At 41.6% G+C, this 19,347-nt stretch overlaps 2 protein-coding genes across 7 annotated transcripts in view; one reads left to right on the top strand and one right to left on the bottom strand.

The window, feature by feature from the left end:
• Positions 1-572: 572 nt before the first annotated feature.
• Positions 573-16,932, bottom strand: LZIC (leucine zipper and CTNNBIP1 domain containing). 3 transcript variants are annotated; one of them, XM_073903375.1, is made up of 8 exons: positions 16,252-16,932; positions 11,012-11,120; positions 9,844-9,979; positions 7,570-7,668; positions 4,612-4,707; positions 4,356-4,437; positions 3,848-3,873; positions 573-1,103 (listed from the first exon to the last, which is right to left on the bottom strand). In XM_073903375.1, exons 2-8 carry the CDS (start codon positions 11,110-11,112, stop codon positions 1,041-1,043), a joined length of 603 nt encoding a protein of 200 aa, XP_073759476.1. In that variant the 5' UTR covers positions 11,113-11,120; positions 16,252-16,932; the 3' UTR covers positions 573-1,040. The 3 variants fall into 3 exon arrangements, with proteins under 3 accessions (XP_073759476.1, XP_025711481.1, XP_025711480.1); XM_025855696.2 differs by lacking the exon at positions 573-1,103 and having other exon boundaries at positions 1,215-3,873; positions 16,310-16,929; XM_025855695.2 differs by lacking the exon at positions 573-1,103 and having other exon boundaries at positions 1,215-3,873; positions 16,252-16,408.
• Positions 16,933-17,088: 156 nt separating this feature from the next.
• LOC112811556 (retinoid-binding protein 7) overlaps positions 17,089-19,347 on the top strand; it is a 48,643-nt gene continuing 46,384 nt past the window's right edge. For 3 of the 4 annotated variants that reach the window (XR_012381376.1, XM_073903374.1, XM_025855693.2), the window contains exons 1-3: positions 17,089-17,198; positions 17,399-17,588; positions 18,072-18,193. The gene's annotated coding sequence lies outside the window, so the exon portion shown is untranslated. Of the gene's footprint in view, positions 17,199-17,398; positions 17,617-18,071; positions 18,194-19,347 lie in introns of all 4 variants that reach the window. The other variant, XM_073903373.1, reaches the window with a different exon arrangement.

Below are 19,347 nucleotides of genomic sequence, written 5' to 3'. Positions count from 1 at the left end.
TCCATTGTCTGAGGCCATAAGGAATGTGGTCTTTTCAAAAGGAAAACCACCAAGCACTAACTATGAGGCTTCCAACGGACAGCCTCAAACCTAACTTCCCTGGTCCTCTGCATGGATGGCAGACAGCGTGCAGCCATGCGGTGAGCCTGGTGCGGGCGGCTTTCAGCAGCTTAGTCTCCCAGCTCCGCTGTCAGTATGGCGGGGAGAGGGACTTCAAAACAAAGTGAATTAGGATGTCAAAAGGCCACACTCTAGGGGAATAGCTAGAAGAACCGTATTTTTAACCTGCTTTTAGCAATTTAATGAAAATATTAAATACCAGTTAACCCAGTTTCTAAATCTTTTTAATTCCAGGGCCAAACAGACTGGAAGCAATTACGGCTTGTTCATGGGGGTCTGTGGGAATGCTGACAGTTTTAATTTACATATTAATGCTGAAAAACATTTTGAGAGGCAAAGAAGAGCATTCTTTGGCCTTAGTAATGAATAGAGTAAGGGCAAAAACAACAACAACAACAAAAAACAAACCAGGAAAGTGGCTGAAAAGCGCTAGGCAAAATGGTCTGGGTTTATTTTTTCTGTAATAATTTCAAACTATCCATCATTCACTGTAATCAGATACCATCCAATGGTGGATTTGTATAGTCTTTTATTTTGGCTAAGATGACCATTCTTTGGCTGAGTTGTCTTCAAAAAAGCGCCTAACAATCAAAGTTAACAATCTCTGTCTCAACTCCAACTCTTCCCTGGGAACAGCTCATTCTACTGCTGGGTTTCTTCCTGTACCACCCACCTAGCATACCTATCTCACCGCTCACAGGAAAAAACAAAGCTCTGAAACATAGAAATTGTTGTTTTTTTTTATTTTTTTAAAGACTTTATTTTTAAGTAATGTATATACCCAATGTGGGACTTGAACTTACAAATCCGAGATCAAGAGTCACACACTCTACAGACTGAGCCAGCCAGGTGCCCCTAGGAAGTGTTTTAAATTATTAACTTTTATTCAACAGCCCGGTTGTATGCTTGCTTGTTGGAATTTACTTCTGCTTCAACCCCAGTTCTTTGAAAAATGCAGGAATTCTTCTCATTATTAGCTTGACCTAAGTATATCAAAAAGTTAGCTGCCTTGGCATTAATTATTGCAGTCTGAAACCTCCCAAGAAGTTCAAAAAACCAGAAGATTAAATATAGTAAAATATGAACAGGAAATCTAGTTTGCACATCATTTAATAACTATAATTGTACAGAATTTTCAAATTATTCACTTTCCAATTTATTTTTCTAAATTATACCAAATCTGTGTAACAAAACATATCATATGGCCCTTGAAAGAATTGTTAAATGGTAGATTAGCTCCAATGCAAACCTTTCTGCATTAAGGAAAAGAGGGGAATCCACAGTAATCCTATGTAGTAGGTAGGTCCTACCCACTTATCCCCATTGAACAGAAGAGGAAAATGAGACTCAAAAAGATTAAATAACCTACCAAAGGTCACATGGCCATAAATGACAGTGTATTGCTAGGCACTGAAAACTTTGCAACTTTTAAAGGAAGATTAATTTTAAGTTGAGTACTAGTCATTGCTTACAAAATGAATACACTAATGAGATTAATGACAAAATATTTCACTGATGTTAGTCTTAGAAAAAGTGTAAGAGAAACCAAAATTAAGGACTCGGGATTCATCTAGGCCCCTTTCAAATACCAAATATTCCTAATTTTCCTTATCCTACTACTGGAGGGGAAGGGGGAATCTTGTTATGGCTTAAAAAACAAAACGAAAAATACCCAAAAATACACATACAGACAGCAATTCCATTCATAGGTATATACCCAAAAGAGCTGAAAACAGGTATTTAAACAAACTTACACAAATGTTCATAGCAGTACTATTTGCAATAGCCAAAAAGTGGAAAAAACCAAATGTTCAAGAGATAAGTGGATAAGCACAATGTGGTATCCATGCAAGGAAGTATTTTCAGCCATTAAAAGATATGAAGTACTGGTATGTGCTACAACTTAGATTAACCTTGAAAATATGATGCTAAGTGAAAGAAGCCAGACACAAAAGGTCACATACGGTATGACGCCATTGATATGAAATATCCAGAACAGATAAACCCAGAGATAGAGACAGAAAGCAGATTAGTGGTTGCTGGGATAAAGAGGAGGGCATGGAGTGACTGCCTAATGGGCACGGGGTCTCCTTTGGGGGGGGGGTGAAAATGTTTTGGAACAAGATGGTGATGATTGCACAACATTTTGAATGTATTAAACACCCTGAATTGTACACTTTAAAATGGTGAATTTCATGTTATGAGAGTTTCACCTTGATTGAAAAAAATATATAGAATAGGGGTGCCTGGAGGGCTCAGTCAGTTGGAGCGTGCGACTCTTCATCTCAGGATCATGAGTTCAAGCTCCACGTTGGGTGTAGAGATTACTTAATAAAACAAACAAGCAAAAAGCAGAATAATGAAATGATGATTGACCATAAAGTCCTAGATGAATAGCAGGTCATTTGCTTCTTCTTGATTTGTCACAATTTCAATGAGTTTTTGACCATCGTAAACCCATATATAAAAAGTTACCCATTAAAAGTTCCAAATAAGGCATTAATGAAGCTGAGGTCCCTAATTTGTCCAGTTGGCAGAGCACCTAGTAGAGTTTACAGTATACAAGAAGCTTTAAAAATGTTTTTAATTTGTATAAAGTGCAAAGAAAAAGAAAACTGAGAAATACATGAAAAAATATAAAGTGGCCAGAGCCTAGAATATAAGCTAACATACACCTGCATGGGGAAATCTATATATTTAAGCATGCAGAGAAACATAAACACTCAAGAGTATGCTTTTCCTCATAACTTATTTTGTGTTTCTCCAAAAACTGAAGAGTAAATAATAGTTTACAGTCACCACCCTCTGGGTTTCAGCAAAGAGGTCACACACAGGGAGGGCCTCCAGCTGCCACTTTCAATTGCCTCCCTGGTGGAACAATGGCAGGAGGTTAAGTTACTCCAGGAGACTCTCAACAGGGCTCCCATTGTTCCAAGCTCAAAACTCAGAGATACAATGGGCCCCATTCATACGGAGGCCTTACAGGCTGAGGAACGGTCCCTTAGTGACAATGTTCTGTTGGGACACCGAATTTTTCATAAACACAAACTTGCCCAAATATGTCTTAATTAGTTTTTAAAAACAGCACAAAATACAGAAATAAAACTCAATGGACACAAAGTTGAGAGTCAGGACACCCAAGTCTTATCACCAGCTCTGTCTTGGATGTGACGTTAAGCAAGTCAACTTGCTCTTTCTGAGCCTCAGTTTCCTTGTTTATAAAATGAAAATGATTTCTAAGATCACTTAGAACTCTAAAATTCTATGAACACACATGAGGTCTATTGATGTTGGTACACTATTCACTCCAATAAATGGGGATAAATTATGAACAGAAAAGAATCATTAGTTCACATCTTTTCATTTACTATCAGCACTTAAAAACAAGGAGGCTTAAAAAAAACAGGCAGAGAAACTTTTCTGTTCTCTCTCTCAAACACACAAGACATAATGAATAAGGTCCAATGGGTCCCTCATCCCAACAAGTCTAGGATGACTCAGGCAGGAGCCCTACACAAAGCACAATGATGAAGGGTATAACCAGAAGCCACAAGTATGTTTTTCTGTCACCTTTTCTTAGGTTATCAATGCATTTCAAGAATCTCTTGATTGCTCTGCAATGATTCAAAATCCCTAGAAGACAAACGCCATTTATAGCAAGAATGTGACCAATGTTCCAAGCCTCCACACCATGTCATTTTTTTGTTTTTTCAACCTCAAAACTTGCCAATGCCAGAACTTTGTCTCCGGAGCCTAAGGAGAAAGACACATAATAAACAAAAGGTTATTTCAAATGCATTTACAGTTCCAGATAACAAGGGGAAAATCTATCCCATAGATACTGAAATAGAAAATAAAATGAGCTTCTATTATCAGAGCATTACCCCAAACCTGCCCAGTGCCAATTCCCAATTTTCTTTTCCCTGCACAAACATCTGACATACACGGGGTGATTTATTGCTTACAAAACCTTACTCTACCTTTAAATGCGAAATAGAATATATAAAATTTTAGTTTACTTTTAGTTGACAAGTATTTTTAAAATATTAAGTTATATTAATTTAACTATTTTTAAGTAAAAAGTATTAGGAAATAAACCCAGTAAGAGGGATTTATAAAGAAATCTGGTTTTACCTTTAAACTCAAGAAAAGGCCATCCTGTTATCTTACCCATGGTATCCAGTAATCTGGAGCAGTAATGCATGCTCAGCTTTCAGAAATACGAGGGTACTCACCGAGGTCTGTAGAGACTTTTTCAAACTGGCTGAGTATAGCACCTGCATTTGCTGACAAGAAGGCCTCATCATCTGCAGTCAGCTAAACAAAACAAAACAAAGCCCAAGGGAGTGGATTCCGATGTTAAGAAGTGGTTCTAAGAAACACCATTAAGAATGTCTCAGGACTACAAAGTGGATCACAGATCAAGAAGTTCTGTACCAAATACTTTATACCTTTTCTTTATCCCTGTTATAGTAAATTAAATACAGGTACCTTCTCTCCAAGTTTCCTGAGAGCTGTTAGTATCTCCACTTTCTGCTGAGTATACAGGCCTCTGTCCAGCTTTCCTACCATGAGATCTCTATCCATCTGAAATGGATGAATGCAAAGTATATGGTACTTAAGTTAAAAACATTCTGCCCATAAAATCCAGCTTTTCAGATCTACCACTACTACTTTTTTTTGGTAAAGTAATCTCTACACCCAATGTGGGGCTCGAACTCACAACCCAAGATCAAGAGTTGCATGCTCTTCTGACCAAGTCAGCCAGGTGCCCCCAGAACTACTATGACTTTTTTTTTTTTTTAAGATTTATTAGTTTTAGGTGGAGAGGGTAAGAGGGAGAAGAATCTTCAAGCAGACTCCTTGCTGAGCACAGAGCCCAATGTAGGACTTGATCACCGGAACCACGAGATTGTGACATGAGCTGAAACCAAGAGTCAGATGCTTAACCAACTGAGCCACCCCAGGTACCCCCAAATCTACTACTTCTTAAAAAAAATCCTCTAGAGGGGCGCCTGAGTGGCTTAGTCGTTAAGTGTCTGCCTTCAGCTCAGGTCATGATCCCAGTATCCTGGGATCAAGCCCCGCATTGGGCTCCCTGCTCAGCGGGAAGCCTGCTTCTCCCTCCTCCACTCCCCTGCTTGTGTTCCCTTTCTCACTGTGTCTCTCTCTGTCAAATAAATAAATAAATATTAAAAAAAAAAGATCCTCTAGAGGACTAATATAGAGAACTACAGAAATTCAAGGCAAACATGCCAGCAACACAATTTACACAGCTTTAGTAAATCTTTTTTTTTTTTAAGATTTTATTTCTTAAGTAATCTCTACACCCAATATGGGGCTCAAACTCACAACTCCCGAGAACTGGAGTCACATGCGCCACTGACTGAGCCAGCCAGGTGCCCCTCAATCCTAATAAATCTTTTTTTTTTTTTTAAGATTTATTTATTTATTTGAGAAAGAGAGAGAGAGAGAGCACGAGCAGGGGTTGCAGCAGGCAGAGGGAGAAGCAGGCTCCCCGCCGAGCAGGGAGCCCAATGCGGGGCTCGGTCCCAGGACCCTGGGATCATGACCTGAGCCGAAGGCAGATGCTTAACCGACTGAGCCACCCAGGCGCCCCAATTCTAATAAACCTTAATGATAATCATAACCACTGTCTTGATTAAAAACTCTACTGAGAACTGGGAGGTCAATAGCTTCCTTTAGAGAGAAGCTGTCCTCTAAGAACTCATTCCCTTAAACTGAGGTGTGGTCTATAGGCTTGAATGAGATAACTAGTATCATGTCTCTAGGAATGTTGGTTATCATCACCTCTATCATCAGAAACACTGATAGCATGTACTAAGCCTGGGTACTATTCCACATACTTTACATGTATTACATATTATACACAGTATGTGTTTTACATATATTACCTCATTTATTCTTCATAACAACCTTAAGAAGTAGGGACTACCAGTATCACCTTTTTATAGATGGGGAACTGAGGCACAAAGAAGTTGAATAAGATAACTTATCCAACTCCAATAATAATATTTGTTAAAAATATTATTAATTGTGCTAAAACAATTAAAAATAACTTCCCAAGGGGCACCTGGGTGGCTCAGTCGTTAAGCATCTGCCTTCGGCTTAGGTCATGATCCCAGGATCCTGGGACCGAGCCCCACATCGGGCTCCCTGCTCGGTGGTGGGAAACCTGCTTCTCCCTCTCCCACTCCCCCTGCTTGTGTTCCCTCTCTTGCAGTCTCTCTGTTAAATAAATAAATAAAAACTTAAAAAAAAATAATAATTTCCCCAAGGTCAGCTACCTTCACGGTAGAGCAGGGATAAAAATCCTGCCAGTCTGACCCACGTTCATGCTCTTAACCACTATGCTACTGAATTACCAGTGGTTGCAAATCACCTGTTAATGTCTTAATTATATTAAAGCCTATTAACAGATTTCCTCAAGTACCAGGTTTATAGAGATGTTTGAAATTCTTAGATGACAAAGGCCACATGTGCAGAGAGCAATGCCGCTAATGGATTCTAGATGGAATTTCAACTCAGGGCTCCAGAAGTATATGGTAAAACCTTAAAGGTAGGGTCCAAGTAGAAGTAGTTAGTAGCAGTATAAACTGTCATATGCTTTTTAAACCTCCATATTCGTTATCAATAATAATTGCTCAAAAGACTAACTTTGTCAGAAAACTATGGGTTGTGGCTCTAAAATCAACTGATCAGGGGCCCCTGTATGGCACAGTCAGTTAAGGGTCTGACTCTTGGTTTTAGCTCCGGTCATGATCTGAGGGTTATGGGATCAAGTCCCGTGTTGGGCTCCAAGCTCAGTGAGGAGTCTACTAAAGTTTCTCTCTCCCTCTCCTGCTCCCCACATTCTCTCTAAAATAAATAAATAAATCTTAAAAAAAAAAAAAAATCAGGGGCACCTGGGTGGCTCAGTCGGTTAAGCATCTGCCTTCGGCTCAGGTCATGGTCCCACGGTCCTGGGATCAAGCCCTGCTTCAGGTTCCCTGCTCACTGGGGAGTCTGCTCCCTCTCCCTACCCCCCACTTCTTCTCTCTCTCTCAAATAAATAAATTAAATCTTTAAAAAAAAAAAATCAACTGATCAATTTTTTTTCTAACAGACTATTTTTCAGAACAGTTTTAGGTTCACAGTAAATTGTGTGAAAGGTACAAAGATTTCCCATATACCCCTCACCTCCACTTCTGCACAGCCTCCCCATGATAAATATGTCCCACCGGAATGGTTCATTTGTTACAACAGATAAACCTACCCTGACACATCATAATCCCCCAATTCCATAGTCTATACATCATTAGGGTTCACTCTTGGTGGTGTTATACATTCTCAACTGACCAATTTTTAAATTTCAGAATAACATAATGAAATTCTGGAGCTGAGAAAACAAATACACACAGCAAATAAATCAATTTAAAGAAACTTTACCTCTGCTAACCTTGTCCGAAGCTGACCTGGTTGTTTCTTTGCAAATAACCTGATGACCTCCGGGGTTTTAAAGGCCTGGCTGATAGCTGCCTGGATAGCCTAGAATACAAGAAGGTAAAAACTGAGCAAAATATTCCAATGAATCAAATATTATAATAATTGATTGATGAGTCTTCAATTACAAATAGGTCTTCCCTGTTCGTCAAACACTGTTATAATTTTAGTTTCCACAAAAGCAAAAATGAACTACTGGGACTTCATCAAGATAAAAAGCTGCACAGCAAAGGAAACAATCAATAAAAGTAAAAGGCAGCCTACAGAATGGGAGAAGATATTTGCAAACGATATATCTGATTAGGGTTAGTATCCAAAATCTACAAAGAACTTAACAAATTCAACACCCAAAAAACAAGTAACCCAGTTAAGAAATGGGCAGAAGACATGAATAGACACTATTCCAAAGAAGACATCCAGATGGCTAACAGACACATGAAAAGATGCTCAACATTACTCATCATCAGGGAAATACAAATCAAAACCATGATGAGATACCGTCTCACACCTGTCAGAATGGCTAAAATTAACAACACAAGAAACAACAGATGTTGGGGACGCCTGGGTGGCTCAGTCGTTAAGCGTCTGCCTTCGGCTCAGGTCATGATCCCAGGGTCCTGGGATCGAGTCCCGCATTGGGCTCCCTGCTAGGCAGGGAGCCTGCTTCTTCCTCGGCCTGCCACTCCTCCTGCTTGTGCTCTCTCTGTCTCTGACAAATAAATAAATAAAATCTTAAAAAAAAAAAAGAAACAACAGATGTTGGTGGGGATGTAGAGAAAGGGGAACCCTCTTGCATTGTTGGTGGGAATGCAAACTGGTACAGCAACTCTCGAGAACAGTATGGAGGTTCCTCAAAATGTTAAAAATAGAACTACCCTACGATCCAGCAATTGCAACTACTAGGTATGTACCCAAAGGACACAAAAATACAGATTCAAAGGAATACATGCACCCTGATGTTTATAGCAGCATTAGCAACAATAGCCAAACTGTGGAGAGACCCAAATATCCACTGACTGATGAATGGAAAAAAAGGATGTGGGTGGTGTGTGTAAGCATAATTTACAACTTATGCTGTATGTTGTAAACACACCACCCCCCTACAATGGAATACTACTCAGCCATGAAAAAGAATGAAATCTTACCATCTGCGATGATGTGGGTGGAGCTAGAGAGTATTAATGCTAAGTGAAATAAGTCAGTCAGAGAAAGACAAATACCATATGATCTCACTCATATGTGGAATTTAAGAAAGAAAACAGAGGAATATATGGGAAGGGGGAAAGAAAAAAAGGAGAGAGGGAAACAATCCATAAGAGATTCTTTTTTTTTTTTAAAGCTTTTTATTTATTTATTTGAAAGAGAGAGAATGAGAAATAGAGAGCACGAGACGGAAGAGGGTCAGAGGGTGAAGTAGACTCGCTGAGCAGGGAGCCCGATGCGGGACTCGATCCCAGGACTCCAGGATCATGACTTGAGCCGAAGGCAGTCGCTTAACCAACTGAGCCACCCAGGCGCCCACCATAAGAGATTCTTAACGATAAAGAACAAACAGGGTTGATGGAGGGAGGTGGGTGGGGGATGGGCTAGATGGGTGATGGGCACTAAGGAGGGCACTTGCTGGGATAAGCACTGGGTATTGTATGTAAGTGATGAATCACTGAATTTTACTCCAGAAACCAACATTGCACTGTGTGTTAACTACCTAAAATTTAAATTAAAAAAAAAATTTAGTTTCCATTTGCTATTTCTGTGCATGTCATTGGAGCCAAATACATAACTAAATGAAGATCTGGAAGCTTATGCTGCTTTATCTATAAGCAGACATTCATCTAGAAGTCAAACCCCCAAACAGGGTTTCTTTTCTTTTCTTTTTTTTAATTTCATAGTTATTTTAATAACCAGGTGTACATTAACAGTCACTTGATGAACTTTTCTTTAATCTCAGCTAAACTCAAAACAGTTTTCTTCAAGGTTCAAACCAAACAGCTCTTCACGTTCCAGAGCTGCCTCACAGCTACCACAGATCACAGGGAGATTTACGGTCTGTTCATATACACCAGACACAGAACTGAACACCCACACACCGTTTTCCAAAGGGGAAACTTGTACAATGAATGCTGGCTGCCTGGGACAGGGTTTCTCTTCTATCTTAAATATACTTATAAAAAAAAGAGAGAAAAACCACCTGTGTCACCAGCGTACGTAAATTATGCTTACCAGTTGCATTCCACTTAGCTCATCTACCAAAGTCATATTTCCAGACATAATTTTCTTCAGTGAATCATTAAATTCACTTAGTTGCTCCAGAGTTTCCTTTTTGGTTTCTTCATATTCATCTGTATCAAGTTCCTCTCTGAAGTACAGTGAACATAATATAGAAAAACACAAGAGTTCCAAGTGAAAAAAGCAATCTTAATATTTGTACTCTAAGACTTCAGATACATATATTTACAAAAAATATCTGGGGGGACAAGGCTGAAAGGAAATGACAAAATGCTAACAATAGATGTGTTCAGATGTTAGTAATATGGGTGTTTTCCTGCAATGTGGTTACTTTGATAATTAAACATTTTTCTTTTACCAAAGTGAGGCACACTTAACAAACCACATAATAACTTCCTCTTAAGCAGTCTATGAATCGATTCATAACCATGGGCAAGATACTTAACACAGCCAAGCCTCAGTTTCTTGATCTACAAGCCACAGATAATGACAGTACCTACCTTATAGGGTTGCTATGAACATTACATAAACTACAGAAAGTCCCTGACAAACAATAGGTACTTGACAAAATAGTTGTCACTTTTATCACCATCATTAATGGTAGGTAAAATTTTGTCCATCGTGAAATACAACAGCAATGTAGTACCTGTCATCTGAGCACGAGGCTAGTTTCTTTTATTATGTTCAGTTAGCTAAGAGGCTATTTTTAGTCACTGATTGAACAAGCCATTTATTAAACATTTACTACAAATAATGACAGCTACCATTTACTGAGCACCTACTCTGGGCCAAGCCTACTCTTCATTTGAAATACCTACAACAACCTTTCAAAGTTGTTAAAAAAGGCAATGAACAGTTTTGATCCTTTGAATGGTTAAGGCTGAAAATACACTACAGAAGTTCAAGTACATTCCAGGCAGGGCCATTTTAAATACTGAAGACAAGGTAGGTGTTACTATTTCTACTTCACACTCAAGGAAATGGAAACTTAAGGGGCTTACTTTTATGACTCCAAAGCTTGCACTTTTATTTCTCCAACAGACAAAGCACTGAGAAGAACACTACAGGCGAAACCAAAATCACACATGGGCCTGCACCCACGGCTGGGAATCTAGCTGCAGAAAAAAGCCACTTGACAGCAGAGCAGCAGTTATACTATTACCTGCATTCCTCCAGATCTTGTAATTGCTGCATTAGTCTATCCAACTGTTCTTCTAAATTCTGCTTTAATTTGCTTGTCTCTGTCTTTCCTCTGGAAGCCATTTTGATCTCTAAGTAGAACAATAAGCCCACATATAGTATTATTTGGTTATTTGAAATGATTCAACATACCAGTACAATTTAAAATGGGCTATACTCTTTCTGAGCTACAGGTGTGGGAAAGACAGTTGTGCAAAGAGAATTTCATTTTACATATAAAAGTTTAAACTCACATACTAGTAAAACCCCACAAAAATGCCTGGCAGTCTTCCTGACTTGACAAGTTAATTAGAAATCTTACTATTGGGGCGCCTGGGTGGCTCAGTTGGTTAAGCGACTGCCTTTGGCTCAGGTCATGATCCTGGAGTCCCGGAATCGAGTCCCACATCGGGCTTCCTGCTCAGCAGGGAGTCTGCTTCTCCCTCTGACCCTCTTCCCTCTCGTGCTTTCTATCTCTCGTTCTCTCTCTCAAATAAATAAATAAAATCTTTAAAAAAAAAAAAAGAAATCTTACTATTGGGACGCCTGGGTGGCTCAGTTGGTTAAGCGGCTGCCTTCAGCTCAGGTTATGATCCCAGGGTCCTGGGACCGAGCCCGCACTGGGCTCCTTGCTCAGCGGGGAGCCTGCTTCTCCTTCTCCCTCTGCCTGCAGCTACCCTGGCTTGTGTTCTCTTTCTCTCTGATAAATAAATAAAATCTTTTAAAAAAAAAGAAAGAAATCTTCACTATTGGTCCATCTTACTTTAAATGAATTGGAAACACAATTTTATAAAGAAATAGATCAGGTGTGGGCGCCTGGGTGGCTCAGTTGGTTAAGCGACTGCCTTTGGCCCAGGTCATGATCCTGGAGTCCCGGGATCGAGTCCCACATCGGGCTCCCTGCTCGGCGGGGAGTCTGCTTCTCCCTCTGACCCTCTTCCCTCTCGTGCTCTCATTCTCTCTCTCAAATAAATAAATAAAATCTTAAAAAAAAAAGAAAAAAGAAATAGATCAGGTGTGACTTTGTGTTACAAAAAGATTTTTATAACATTCTTTTTCATTCTTACTAAGTACTCTCCAGGACTCAGAACACTCTTAGCCTTATCTTGTTGGTTTTATGTGCATTTACCTGACTTATGGGCATTAACAACTTTTGATATGAATTTCTTCTTTGGAAATGTGCCCATGTTTCTACTGGATTATCTTTCTCTTACTGATTTATAGGAGTATGAAGCCTTTGTAGTTATGTTGCAAATATTATGTCTTTTTTTTTTAAGATTTTACTTATTTATTTGACAGAGAGAGACACAGCGAGAGAGGGAACGCAAGCAGGGGGAGTGGGAGAGGGAGAAGCAGGCTTCCTGCGGAGCAGGGAGCCCAATGCGGGGCTTGATCCCAGGACCCTGAAATCATGACCTAAGCCAAAGGCAGACGCTCAACGACTGAGTCACCCAGGCACCCTTCCCTTGTCTCTTGACTTTAAATTTCACTTAATGTTGTTTTTTGTCATGATAAATTATTATTTTTACTTTTTTAAAAAAAGATTTTATTTATTTGAGAGCGAGAAAGCAAAGCAGGGGGAGAGGCAGAGGCAGAGGGAGAAGGAGAAGCAGGCTCCCCGCTGAGCAGGGAGCCCGATGCAGGACTGATTCCAAGACCCTGAGATCATGACCTGAGCTGAAGGCAGACTCTGACTGAGCCACCCAGGCGCCCCACAATAAATTATTATTTTTGGGGCGCCTGGGTGGCTCAGTTGGTTAAGCGACTGCCTTCGGCTCAGGTCATGATCCTGGAGTCCTGGGATCGAGTCCCGCATCGGGCTCCCTGCTCGGCGGGGAGTCTGCTTCTCCCTCTGACTCTCTTCCCTCTCGTGCTCTCTATCTCTCATTCTCTCTCTCTCAAATAAATAAATAAAATCTTTAAAAAAAATTATTTTTAATGGCCAAATCTGTCTTCTTCTTTAAGGCTTTTTAGTTTTATGTCCCATGAAGGCAGGCCCTAACCATCTTAAGATTTAAAAATATATATATATTATATTCTAAGACTTACATAAATTTTTCTCTTTTTACATTCAGTTAAGCTACCTGCAACTTTTTTTTGTTAATGCTGTAAAATAGGAGTCTAACTTTTACTTTCTTTCAAATGGGGAGCCAGTTGCCCCAACACTGTTTACTAGTCAGTACTTATGCCACTTTTATTGGTTTGTTTGTTTTAAATAGGCTCCATGTCCAGCATGGGGCCCAACACGTGGCTTGAACTCACAACCATGATATCGAGACCTGAGCTGAGATTGAGTCGGACGCTTAATCAACTGAGCCAACATGGGTGCCCCATGCCACTTTTAATATAGATTCAATAGAAACAGACTCAAGTCAATTTCACTGATAATGTTCGGGTCCTAAGACATTACCTTGCTATTGTAATTGTTAGCAGCAGAGCTGGTGTACATTGATAACTGATAAGGAGTTGCCTTTATTATTACAGAATTTTCCCCCCCATAACTCTTGCTATTCATGCATTTTCTCTTCTGGATGAACTAAAGAATCAGCTTGTCAAGTTCCCTTAAAAATGCAACTGAGGGGCGCCTGGGTGGCTCAGCTGGTTAAGCGTCTGCCTTCTGCTCAGGTCATGATCCCAGGGTCCTGGGATCGAGTACCACATTGGGCTCCCTGCTCAGCGGGGAGTCTGCTTCTCCCTCTACCCTTCCCCCCTGCTCGTGATCTCTCTCTCTCAAATAAATAAAATCTAAAAAAAAAAAAAAAAGCGATTGAAATTTTGACAGGGATTACATTAAAATTAGAGACTAATATGAGAAGATCTGTATCCTTGAAATTTGAATCTTCCTATTAAGCAATATATCACTCCATTTATCTCAGCTTTCTTTCATGATCTTTAATTTAAAAGGTATTGTTTTATTCACAAAGGTCTTGAACATTGGCTATTCTAAGACATTTTGTATTTTTTGTTAATATTGGGAATAGACTTTTTGTTATTACAATTTCTGATTATTGTGGGGCACCCGGCTGGCTCAGTCGGTGGAGCATGCAACCCTTGATCTTGGGGTTGTGAGTTCCAGTCCCATGTTGGGCATAGAGTTTACGTAAAAACAAAAATTTCTGATTATTGCTAGTGTAGAGAAAAGTTACTGATTTTGGCATGTTGATATTATATGCATTTACCTTAACATTTATAGCATTTAAGTTTTTTCATTTATAAAAATTAAACTTACATTCCTTTCAGGAAACACATTTTGCTTAATATTAGATACAACCATTCATTAAAACCTAAACCCTGGGAGCCTGGGTGGCTCAGTTGGTTAAGCGACTGACTTCAGCTCAGGTCATGATCCTGGAGTCCCAGGATCGAGTCCCGCATCGGGCTCCCTGCTCAGCAGGGAGTCTGCTTCTCCCTCTGACCCTCCCCCCTCTCATGCTCGCTCTCTCAAATAAATAAAGTCTTTAAAAAAAAAAAAAAAAACCTAAACCCTGGGGCGCCTGCTGGCTCAGTCAGTGGAGCACGCAACTCTTGATCTTGGGATAGTGAGTTCGAGCCCCATGTTGGGTGTAGAGATTACTTAAACAAAAATTTAAAAAACCAAAAACCAAACCAAACCAAAACAAAAACCCTAAATCCTAGGATAACTTATTAAAGCATTTAAAATTTTCCTACACATAATCATTACCAGATGATCTGATATGTGAACTTCAATGAAGAGGATTCCTTACATTACACTCAAAATAGAGTGTAATCAGTGAAAATCTATTCTTACTACTGTATCTTTTAAAATTGGCTTATCTACAATGATTAATGATATGTAAATACAAATGAGCTAATTATAGCCAAAAGTGTAATTTCATGTATAATAGGTTAGCCAGAAGTGTAATTTATTGCACATAATTTATTACAGCTATGCTTCATGTATAATTTCTCCTGGGACACATACAATTAAACTTGATTTTATTTCTGCTGAATTCTCCAGTAAAAGTAAAGCCAAACCTAAAACGGACAGTGTCTTTTCAGGCTCAATGTCCTACAGTCTAACCACGCTAAACTATGTGCTGTTTCAATTTTGGTGTATGTGCAGCCGAAGCAAGAACAACTTGCTGTTTCAAAACGTGCCACGCACTCTCATCCTTCTCTTCTGAGCCAGTTTTTTTTTTATTTTCCAACCTACCAAGCCCACGTAATCCATTCTTCAAGGTCTAGCTCAAGGTTCAGTTTCTCCATGTCTTACTTGGTTCCCTCCCAATCACTAAATTGTGAGCAGGGATTTTTTTTTTTTTTTAAGATTTTATTTATTCGGGGCACCTGAGTGGCTCAGTCGTTAAGCGTCTGCCTCCGGCTCGGGTCATGATCCCAGGGTCCTGGGATCGAGCCCCGCATCAGGCTCCCTGCTCAGCGGGGAGCCTGCTTCTCCCTCTGCCGCTCCCCCTGCTTGTGTTCCCTCTCTCGCTGTCTCTCTCTGTCAAATAAATAAATAAAATTTTGGGGAAAAAAAAGATTTATTCATTTGAGATAGTGAGAGCGAGAGAGAGAGCGCACACACACGTGATCGCAGGAGCTGGGGGCGGGGTGAGAGGGAGAGGGAGAAGCTGCTCAGCAGGGAGCCTGACAGGGCTTGATCCCACGACCCCGGGATCATGACCTAAGCCCAAGGCAGATGCTTAACCGACTAAGCCACCCAGGTGCCCCTACTTTTTCTTTATGCATCAGCATCCAGCATAACGTTAGGCAGACAGAAAATACTGGGTAAGTAATTGGTAAATGAATAATGAGAACTGATTGCTTCTTCCACGGCATTTCACATCTTATTCTCTATTTAGTACTCATTTCTTCCTTAAATTATATGTGATTTCATTATAGCACATTGTTTACTGGTCTTTCTCTCCAGACTATAAACTCTGGGAGAGGAGAAAATGAGTCTGATTCCTCTTTTAGCATGCTCAGCACTTAAGAGAGAATAGGTATTTGATAACTGGATACAGCGTATAAAGGCACCAGATATTTTAAAGGAGGTAAGACTATTTTAAATAAATTTCAGGGAAGTTGGGGCACTTTGAAAGCGTTAACCTGGTGCTGCCCGTTATTTGAAATTTATCCCAGAAAGATTAACTCGCTGGCACCACCTAGTATCCAATAAAGGCGGTGCAGCTTTCACCGAAACTGCCGAACAGCACTCAAAAACTGTCATCTGGAGCGGAAGATGTACTCATTCATGCTCACCTTGCCCCTTAGTACTTTACACTCTGCACACTCTTGGCCGGTCCCAAAGTGCATAAACCTCCAACTGCTGAAGTTCCAAGTGTCATAAACTTGAGGAAAGCGAAACTGTTCATCAGGACTACAAGAGGCTCAAAATTCAAACCACTTAAAGGTGGAGTTGGCTGGGAAATAGGGAATCATTAACAAGTAGTTTCACTGACTTTACAGAAACTAGCCGAGAGCAGGCCAGATAACTCCCACCTGAGCAGCCTGCATCTGACACACACCCTTCTCTTTTTAGGGAGACACCATGGGAGAGAGGGGAGCGGGGCGAGGAGGGGCAGAAAACGTTTTCTCTCTTGACAGCGCCTCGGGCAGCCTTGCTGAGGTGTCCCCTAGCGATGCGGCGGGTGTTCCTGGGGAAAGCCCTGCACCCCCGCGTGTCCGGAGCGCGGCTGTCAAAGCCAGAAGCACCGATAAGGGCGGAGAGCACACGTTTTTCCCGGCTGGACGTGAGCAGCGAAGGACCTCAAGCATCGGGACGCGACACGGAGCAGCTCGGGCCACCGTCCCAAACCCCGTCTCCACGGGGGAACTTGGAGCTCCCGCACTTGGGTCCTGCGGTGGCCGGGCTCCACTAGGCCCCGGCTGCCACCAGAGGTCGCCACGAGCCCCTGCCCCCGAAACTCTTCCAGCCCTCCCAGACCAAAACCCAGACAACCTCCTGGGGCCCTCGGGGTCCCCCCTCCGCCCGTGCCACAGACTTGGTCCCAGAGTTCGGGGCCAGGGGCCCCGCCTACCTGAAGCTCCGGGCCTGGCCGACGCTCACAGTAGGAGTACTTCCGCCGGACACAGGCACTTCCGGCCTCCAGGAGCCAATGAGAATGTAGCCAGGGGTGTTCCCCGTCTGGCGTCCGGGCTGCGGGTCGTCTCCGGCGGGCCTCGGGCCGGTCGACTTTGAGGACGTGGTAAGCCCTCTGGCCCGAACCCCCTGAGAAACCAGTCTCTAGGGGAGTCAGCGCAGGACTCTGTTGCAAGCATGGGGCAGTCCAAGATGGTGGAGCCTTTGAGAGGCAGATATAACGGTCCCCGAGGCAAGGTCATATTCCAGTTTGGGGCAAGGAGTCTTGCCCCTTCATTCTTTCCATCTTTCTTTCTTTTTTTAAAGATTTTATTTATTCATAAGAGACAGAGAGAGAGATTGGCAGAGGGAGAAGCAGGCTCCCCGCTAAGCAGGGAGCCCCATGCGGGACTCGATCCGAGGACCCTGGGATCATGACCTGAGCCGAAGGCAGACGCTTAACCATCTGAGCCACCCAGACGCCCTTTTTGCATCTTTCTGTGGAACCAAATCCTCGGTAATTTTTCCTCTGGCCCTCTGAACAGGTGATTCACCTTGGGGAAAAAAAAAAAAATCCCTTTGTAGAGGCTACTTGAGCTTGGCGGAGGTGGGGGGGTCGGAGGAGGAAGTTTTCCATTCTGCAGGACTTCTCTTTCCAAATCCATAAAGACGAGACCCGCCTCCCAGGAAGCGGTTTGACGCTCACGGCCCCTTGAGGACACTACTAGCTGTTGGGCAGCACTTTTAAAGTTACTGAGACCCTGGGCGGAAACCCTTTTACCAGCTGTTCCCAGCCCTGCTCCTTGAGTCCGTAGTCCCCAAGACAACATCAGGGTTGACGGCAAAATTGTTTCAGAGATGTTGCCTTTCAGGCTAATTCTCTTCCAGCCACCCCAAACAGACTTCCAACTAAAGTTACCGTAGGAGTCTGCCAGAGAGAATTACTTCTGCCAGTTCGAATTGTAGGATTTCGTACTTACTAGGATACGTTGTTTTTCAGAGTCACAGTTTGGATGTGAAACCGCTGTGGCAGCCCAACTTCGAGAAGCTGTTGACACAGTTGGAATGGTTCCAGTAACCTACCTTGCAAAACGCTTCGTGTTCAGAGTTTCCTTTGTGAAAGTAAGTGGACTGCTATGTTAATGTAATCATCTCTAATTTTTGATATGTGAATGCGTGTGGACGGGTCAAGGCTTTGAGAAATGCGGAACTCCCGGTGACAAATAGGGTCAGTGCCAAACAAAACAAAACTGAAAAATATACTTTTTTGTTTCACCATTGGAAGAACTTGCTAAATACATATTTGCTCATAGTGTACTTCCCCTAAATTTTTTTTTTAAGATTTTATTTATTTATTTGACAGAGCCAGAGAGCACAAGCAGTGGGAATGGAAGAAGGAGAGGGAGAAGCAGACTCCCCTCTGAGCAGGGAGCCCTACTCTGGGCAGGCCCCTGGGATCGTGACCTGAGCTGAAGGCAGACACCCAACCATCTGAGCCACCCAGGCACCCCTACTTCCCTTAATTTTGAGGATGCTAATATGATCTATTCAGGCATTTGTGTTGGTTTTAGTGTGTGCAATCATAGGAGCTGTGGAGGACAGGCCTCACCCGATCCATGCATTCTGTTTGCCTGCTCTTCTTTCTCAGTGACTTGATATGATTCAGCACTTCTATGCTGAGGATGTTCCTTGGGTTCTTGTTTCGATTTAATGGATAATGAAAAAGTATTCCTAGTGCATAAGTAAGAGAAATTGGTTTGGGTTCCAGTTCTCAAACAAAAACAAGGCTTTGGAGGGGTTGGTGAGGGAAGAGAAGAAACTGGGAAGATAGGAATAACATGTTAGGTAGGTAGTCACTGGAGAGAGCATGGGGGAAATAACCTCAGAGCTGGGAGTCATAACTGGGATAAGTACTGTTTGACAGCTGGAGGATTTTAGGACATTTTGACTTGGACTTGGGATGGAAGCCCAGCGAGTGCAGGTTGCTCCAACGAGGTAGGGAAGATGCTGGGGCAGATAAAGCTTGAGTGGCTAACAAGAAGCACATGAGCCAAAGGCTCTCTGAACATGTGGATCTCTTTTAAATGCCAACCAGTAGATAGCTTGTACCATTGTAAGTCTTATGTCATGGTTAAGACCATGAAGTTTTAGTGTCAAGGTTGTTAGACAAACTATGAGATCCTGAGCAAGTTAATCAATCTCTTTCAGCTTTAGTTTTTTCATGTTTGTTTAAAAAAAGGGATGGTAGGGGTGTCTGACTGGCTCAGTGAGAAAGA

This window comes from Callorhinus ursinus, unplaced genomic scaffold (assembly GCF_003265705.2).
Source record: "Callorhinus ursinus isolate GAN/ISIS: 27379988/994484 unplaced genomic scaffold, GSC_fseal_2.0 scaffold18, whole genome shotgun sequence".
Taxonomy (NCBI): domain Eukaryota; kingdom Metazoa; phylum Chordata; class Mammalia; order Carnivora; family Otariidae; genus Callorhinus; species Callorhinus ursinus.
This window is presented reverse-complemented; position numbering and strand designations above follow the sequence as displayed.